General features: G+C 42.8%; 2 protein-coding genes across 2 annotated transcripts; one reads left to right on the top strand and one right to left on the bottom strand.

Annotated features, from left to right (window-relative positions):
- Positions 1-577: 577 nt before the first annotated feature.
- Positions 578-2,586, top strand: LOC105557988 (corepressor interacting with RBPJ 1). Its single transcript, XM_012005446.1, has 6 exons — positions 578-794; positions 917-1,011; positions 1,080-1,330; positions 1,417-1,546; positions 1,912-2,043; positions 2,129-2,586. Exons 1-6 carry the CDS (start codon positions 723-725, stop codon positions 2,499-2,501), a joined length of 1,053 nt encoding a protein of 350 aa, XP_011860836.1. The 5' UTR covers positions 578-722; the 3' UTR covers positions 2,502-2,586.
- A 270-nt stretch (positions 2,587-2,856) lies between these two features.
- On the bottom strand, positions 2,857-6,896 carry LOC105557987 (ribosomal protein S6 kinase beta-1). Its single transcript, XM_012005445.1, has 4 exons — positions 6,691-6,896; positions 6,444-6,620; positions 5,976-6,016; positions 2,857-5,890 (listed from the first exon to the last, which is right to left on the bottom strand). Exons 2-4 carry the CDS (start codon positions 6,528-6,530, stop codon positions 4,588-4,590), a joined length of 1,431 nt encoding a protein of 476 aa, XP_011860835.1. The 5' UTR covers positions 6,531-6,620; positions 6,691-6,896; the 3' UTR covers positions 2,857-4,587.
- Between the last annotated feature and the right edge of the window lie 702 nt (positions 6,897-7,598).

Here is a 7,598-nt window from a genome sequence, read left to right as displayed (position 1 = left end):
CGCTCAGTGAGCGGTCGTGCTTTTGGATGCACCCGTTAAAAGTACTTTACGCTCCGTCCAGATATTTCCTACTATGGTCAAACTGCCGCTGCAAACGCTTCGGCGCGTTCTTCTCTTTCTATCTTTACTGAAAGAAAAGAGAAGAAGAATACTTCGTAAAGGCCTTCACACATAAAATTCCGTAAGGACGTAAAACGTAAGTGTAAGAAAATCAACAGGTTGGATTTGCTACTGCTTGCGTCATTGCCTTACGTTCTCGACTGTGATTGGTCGATTTTCTTATGCTTACGTTTTACGTCCTTACGGAATTTTATGTGTGAAGGCCTTAACATTAAGCCTTGTGTCCACGATCCAAGTACTGCGCGTTCCAATTCTAGTTTAGAAATGTGTTGTTCTAGTTCCGAAAAAAAAAGAGGCAAGTTGATTGGTTACGCATTTCTCGGAACTAGAACTTGAACGCGTTTCTTGGATCGCGTGAACCACATGTGATGCAAGTCGAAAAAATGCGGAAACGAATGCGATTGGCCGTTGCGCCATGTTGCTCATTGCCTTTTAAAATAATGCGTGAACGGCGCTCGCAACCCAAGGAAAGAAAAATCCGCGATAGCCGATGACCGACGGTGACGAACGGCGCATAATTACGTTGTATGTACGATTCTCGCGTCGCGATTATTTTTGTAAAATTGAGACTGCTCTGAGATTGCGAGGACGAGTTCGTCAAGATGGGGAAGGGATTTAACAATTACATGTGCAAAAAGTTCTTCCATCCAGCGTCGCGGGATAATCTGAAGCGGGTATGAATGTGTGACCTAACCTCTCTCTCTCTCTTACGACAACGGACTTAATTTTGATTCTCTCGTCGCGTATCCCGTAAACTTGTACACTTCCATCATTCAAACGCGCGTTTCTGCATCAGGTATGGATGGCGGAGCAGCAAGCGGAGGCTTACAAGAAGAAGCAGGAGGAACTGCGAGTGCAGTACGAGAAGGAGCAGGACCTTCACAATAACAAGCAAGTAGCTTTAAGCTTTCGAACGTAACGAGCTGCGTTTCGTTTCCTAACGCAAAGTTTCTCCCCAGGGCGTTGCTCAGCAAAGAGAGCAAGGATAAGCTCAGCGTCAACTTCATGTACGAACCGCCCCCTGGGGCGAAGAAAGAACGGGAGAAGGAAGACAACGAGCCTGAGTACAAGTTTGAGTGGCAGCGCAAGTACAACGCCCCAAGGGAGAGCTACTGTAAGGGGGACAGCGAGATTCGAGATCAGCCTTTCGGCATACAAGTGAGGAACGTACGGTGTATCAAGTGTCACAAATGGGGGCACATAAACACAGGTAGCCCAAAAGATTAATGTTGTAAGGTAGTACATATTAAATGTATGTAAATATTAATTTGTAATATTAATTAATAATGTTTTTAGATAAGGAATGTCCTTTGTACAGTCAAGCGATGAGCGTCGTGATGGCGAATAATAATTCGCAGATGCCACCAGCCCCGGACACTATGACGCTCGTGCAGCAGATGCGAGAAGATGGCTTGGCCCTGAAAAAGTGGGTATACATGTTACCTTCATGTCACAGAATGGTTGCAACACTTTTTCAGGCTTCAAAATCTCCTTCGAGGGATAATTGTACTCGATGGCCATTCCAAAACCATTTTAAATGTTTCCGGTCTATCTCTAGAGTAAACTTTTCCTCAGAAAAGAGGTTTTGGAACGTAAACCTGAATGCACGTTCCTAAACTTATTTAAAAAAAAAAAAGATTGCAACCATTCCGCCCACCACTGTATACATGTGTGTACGTATGTGCGTATTTTATAGTAGGTTTACATACGTTTTTAATTAAGTGATTAATGTCAACTAAGAAATAAATTAATCTTGATGTAAGTGAACTTTAGCCTGTTTTTGTATCGTAGATCTGCGTTGGATGCACAACAACATTTACGAGTTCCGGGACACGAGCATCTAATTGTCTCGGAAGACGAGGAGCAGTCCGAACTGTCATTTATAAAGTCTTTAACAAAAAAGGAGAAGAAAAGATTATTATTGTAAGTTAATTTAGCTTCATAATATGTGTTCTCTTGCTATTGATAAAGGATACGAGAGGTTTGACGATTGCTCCTATATTTACAGGAAATTACAGTTACTAGAAAGGAAAAATCATAAAAAGGAAAAGAGAAAATTGAAAAAGAAGAGGAGCAGAAAATCTAGCAGCAACAGCAGTGATACCAGCAGTAGCGATAGTGATAGTAGCTCCAGTAGCAGCAGCATTGACTCGAAAGATTCTCATTCCAAGAAAACTAGAAAGAAGAGGAAAAAAGTCGACTCTAAAGAGAAACTTGTTCATAAGACTTACAAGCATAAAAGAAGACAGAATTGTGACAAGCACAAGTACACTTGTAAGGAGACGAATGGCGATGCTAAAGATAAGGATCGTTATAATAGAAAAAGAAAAGTTAAAGATAAGGACGATTCGAGACATGGTAAAATGCAGAAGCACCGTTAAATAATAACTTCGAGGACACTTGTAAAATATGGATGTATCACTTATAAAATTATTAATAATAAAAAGAACCGCTTATTGCTGAAAAGATTGCATTTTGCAATTTAATCTTACATCATACCTTTTCAAGACGCGAAAATTATCGCGGATATAAATCAACGATATATATACAGTAATTTATTCAATGACAATGAAACATTTCTAATAACAATTTGTAATACAAACATTAATTTGCCGTATATAAGTTTTATTATAATAGCATGCACTTTACAAATCAATGAAGCGCGTTAATATATTATTGGTATTTTTATAGTCGCGCGTGTGTGTGTATGTGTGTATATATGTACATACAAGATTGTACATATGTACATACAAAAATACACACATGCACGAGTGTACATATTTAATATATATATATTTAATGCAATGTATATATCTTTCGCAAAGATGATACATGGGACCATTGGCAATGTACGTATTTATTACAAATGTTATTCAGATTTTATTTTTTTTGTACGGCACGCATTCTTCAAATGCGTCACAGTTGGTACAAGTTTCTCTCACTCTATTTCATTTCTAACACGGCTAGTAACAATCCGGTTCTTGCATATATATTTTAAATATATATACATGTGTATATATATCTATATGTATATATATAATGTACGAATGTATTGTATACGTAATACTAGCCACGTTAGATGGCTTTGAACACTTGGGCACTTTGAAATCTGCGTGATTATTCCTCTTGCGAACGGATTACACTTTCAATGTGATACAATGCTAGAATTTTGGGAAGTAATCGGATTGGCAGCTATATGTACAATTAATCCATTATTTGATTATAATTAGCAACAAGACTCGTGTCTCATACGTATGTTATACGTACATGCGTGTATATAAATATACACATACATACATATATATAGTTAAAAGGAGAATACATTCATAATATGATTGAAACATTCCAAAATCTTTTTTATACTAAATAGCAATCGTAATTAACTCTATCGGAGAAATGCCATTTCTTAAAATGCAACATGCCGTTGCGCTAAATAGAATCACTAGGACCTTATTCTTATGTATATGGAACAATGGAGAGTTTCTGTTTTCCCTTCCGACTCTATCGGGACAGACTTCTAATGTAGTTAAATAAATTATATATTCAATAGAGAAAACCAATGTTTAATACTAACAACAGAATAAAACAATCGTGAACCTGCTCATTTTTACTTGCATCTAATTCCCGACGTTCTATCTCATATAAGTGCGAATTCAAGATACCGGAATGTAGAATTTTTATGATGAAGTGTTAGAGATAGAGCGTGTCTCCCATGTGTTTCGATATCAGTTTCGTGGCAAACAAAAAAGAAATTTATTCCAACCCGCCCGAGATAAGGTACTTACTAGAAATGAACCAGTCGCAATTTTCCAAAGCACCGGAAACGAAAAACTATTGCAGGAAAAATTGCGGCCCGGAAGCAAAAATACTCGATCGTGCGAAGATTTTGAAACGAGAAAAAAAGGAAGGAAAAGTATTTTTCTTCGTGGCATTCTCTCTCGACTTTAGACGTCTCTCTAAAGCATTCGTCACCTTGTATGAATCAATGTGTACTGTTAGAAGCAGCCTAACGCTAGTCAACTACATTACAATCAGCGATATGATTGCGATATCTGTGTTACTAGTGCGATATCTTTAGATTTGAACTGCATTCTGCTCGTTAAATATTTCGTTAAGAATGTACTTGCTTTCAATTATCCACACGTATTTACATGGCGAAAAGACATACACTATTCGCTCCCTCGCATTGCAAACGAATGTTTGGCCGTCTTGAAATCGCTAGAGCTCTAAAAAAAAAGTTGCGTTACGGATGTGCAGGCAATACCGCAACGTCAAGGAGGCTGACCAAACTCACTGTGCTTACTTCTTGCTATACGTAATATTGAATTTGCTAAATATATCTGCTTGTCGTCGCGCACGAATGCGAAGAAACGATTCGGCGAAACAAGCAGGTTTATTGGGCTATGTTCCTTTCGTTTTCTAGTTTGTATCGAAAAGCTAATAGTCCGTGTGCAACGGGTCGCGGCACTATAAGCGGTTTGGTAACTGGCCAAGGTCGACCATTTCGGTGTCCTCCACGCTGTTGGGTCCCATCATGTGTTGCCTATGTTGCTGTTGGAGGTCTAATGACGGGCGCAGGTGCACGTCCATCGTTCTGGGCGAGGAGAAGCCGTGTAGGCTCGCTGCCGCGCCGAAACCCGTGTTGTTCAACAGTCCTCTGCGCGGGCTTCTGGCGTTAACGACTCTCGGCTGCGCGTACATCTCCTCCAGAACGCTCGGCGCCACATAGGTGAAACCCTGAAATATCATGTTCGCAGATTCACTGAGGGTACTCTCGACCGGCGAGTCTACCGGCACGGTCGCTGTGAATTGCTCGTCGAACTGCGACGTGTCGTCGGCGCTCTTCAAGGACGGCTTGAACGGCGGATCCAGCTTCCGGGCGATCACGTCCTGCCAATTGATGTGCTTGAAGAAATTGTGGTTCTTGATCTGCTCGGCGTCCTCTGGGCCGGAGCCCAGTCTCTGAACGACCTGCCTCTTCAGCAGCTTTCGGATGAGGTCCCGGGCATCCGGCGTCAGGTATTGCGGAAGACTCAGCTTGCCCCGCAGGATCTTCTCGATGGTTTTCCTCCTGTCGTCACCGGTGAACGGCGGCATTCCTGTAAGCATGTCGAACATCAAAGCGCCCAAGCTCCACCAATCCACAGCTTTACCGTGACCGCTCCTGGTCAGAATCTCCGGCGCCATGTACTCTATCGTTCCGCAGAACGTATGTGTCACCGTGCCCTCCTGTATGTGCTCCTTGCAGAGACCAAAGTCCGTCAGCTTGACGTGACCCTCGGCGTCCAGCAGGATATTTTCCGGCTTCAAGTCTCTATATATAATCCCCTGATTGTGAAGGTGCTGCAACGCCAGTATGATCTCCGATAGGTAAAAGCAGGCCGTATCTTCCAGGAAGATGCCCTCTCGATCGAGGTACGTGAAGAGCTCCCCGCCGCACAGATACTCCAAGATCAGATACAGCTTGCCGCCAGTTTGGAACGCGTACATGAGGTTCACGATAAACGGATGTTTCACTGCCTCCAGGATATTCCTCTCGGCCTTGGTATGAGCGGTATCCTTCTGGTTCCGTATGATGGACGCCTTGCGAAGCACTTTCATGGCGAAGATACTGCCCTTGTCCTTTCCAGTGACCTTTCTGACTTGGAAGACCTTTCCGTAGCCACCCTCGCCCAAAATCTTGCACAACTCGAAGTCCTGCGGACCAGCCTTCTCCTGACCTGGATTAACATTCTGCTCGGACAGCTGGACTCTCTCCAGGTTCTCGGATCTAAAAGAAAAAAAGACATTTCTGCGCTCTAACGCTTGACGAACAAAAATGGAGAGATTTCTCCGAGGTAACCCAAAGTGCTTACTCTAGTATTGCGCTCACGGTCGCGGCGTGATTGTATTCCTCCTGCGAACACGAGATTTAGTTAAAATCTTGTTGCACCGGTGGGAGAGCAACTCGTGTGTCATCGTCGGGGATCTAGGGTTAGATTCTTGAATCATTCACAAAAGAAACGCATGCGAAAAAATTTGCTCTTGTAGAAAAGTTTTAGGGTAATTGGCTACAACTTTTAGCCAAGCAGTTCGCAACTTTCTTGTAAGAGCAAAATTTTCGCACGTTTCTCTCTCGAATGAATTCAAAAATCGAGCTCCTGGGATCGATTCTCGAATCATTCGCAAAAGAAGCATATGCGAAAAATATTTGCTCTTGCAGGGTGATTGACTATTCGCACGATTTTTGGCCAATCAACTCGCAGCTTTCTTGCAAGAGCAGAATTTTTGCATACGTTTCCCACGCGAGTGATTCGAGAATCAAGCGAAGATCTGCACTCTACCTCTCTATTCTCGATCACGTCGTCATCCGACTCGTCCTGGTTCGCGGCATCCCCGTCGTGCAGCTCGATGTCGAACACCCCCGCCATCCTGGTGGGTCGAATTCACATCGGACACCTCGGAGAGAGATGAGAAAACGTTCGCGGTCGGCCGAGGTGCCTCACTCCGGGAGGGCAAAGCTGCACAAGAATCGGGACCCGAGTGACATAAGCTCTCCGCGCAGAGCAGACGTATCTCGAGAGCACTTACCTCGCGCTTGCTCGCGCTCGGCAATGTAACGTGGGATAAACGTGCGTCTTGTGCGTCTCCTGGACTTTTTTTTTTTAAACGAAACGCGCAGAGCCGAGAAAAACTCGCCGCCAAATTTTACCACGAGTCTACATATGTAATCGCAAATACACGCACGAGCCACGGAGTGTACGAGGTTGGTATCTCGAGGGACGTTTCAGTTTCAGCCATGCTCGACATTTGGCTCGCACTCGCAACGATGCGATTACCCTAGCCTAAAGTCACTAGATATATAAAGTACCGCAATCGTCCGCCATTTTGGCTCCATGACGCGGCTATTTCAAATCCATCCCAGACAGCACACGATATCCTATGGATGTCGTCATTTTCAATACTCTCGAGACATTGTACGTCTCCAGAGATATTTGTACGTTCCAACTGTTTAAGAGGATCCCGTAGTATGTCTGTATTACCGACAGAATTACCATTTTCGTAGTTATAACCTTTCGTCGTATTAAATTCATGGAATCAAAAATGCTTGCGTACAATTACAGTGTATGCATTAATGATCCCAGGAAACTCCGATTTTATACCAAAAATGAGTAAAAACTACAAAATTCATATAATCGATCACACATAACCTTGTAGACGCGAACTGTCACTCCGTCATACTTGTGCTTCGTATAAAAGTTCTACAACTTGTACTCACATGAAACTGAGTTTCCTAGGATTCGATGACATGTAGAATTACTGTGAAACCCTCTAAATTGGGATTAGAGGTTTAAAATAAGAGTATAGTTAGTATGAAATTTTCGCGTTTATGTATGGGTGTGATGTATCGTAGTAGTGTGTCCGTGTGCTCATGTATATGCTGCGTTTCGTGTTTAGATGGCGCACACCATCAAAGGCCTCAGCCTTGGGGGATCCTC

The sequence above is a fragment of the Vollenhovia emeryi genome, unplaced genomic scaffold (genome assembly GCF_000949405.1).
Source record: "Vollenhovia emeryi isolate VEMERY1.0 unplaced genomic scaffold, V.emery_V1.0 DF939395.1, whole genome shotgun sequence".
In the NCBI taxonomy this organism is placed as follows: Eukaryota; Metazoa; Arthropoda; class Insecta; order Hymenoptera; family Formicidae; genus Vollenhovia; species Vollenhovia emeryi.
The sequence above is the reverse complement of the archived record's forward strand: the minus strand, read 5'-3'. Positions and strand labels throughout refer to the sequence as shown.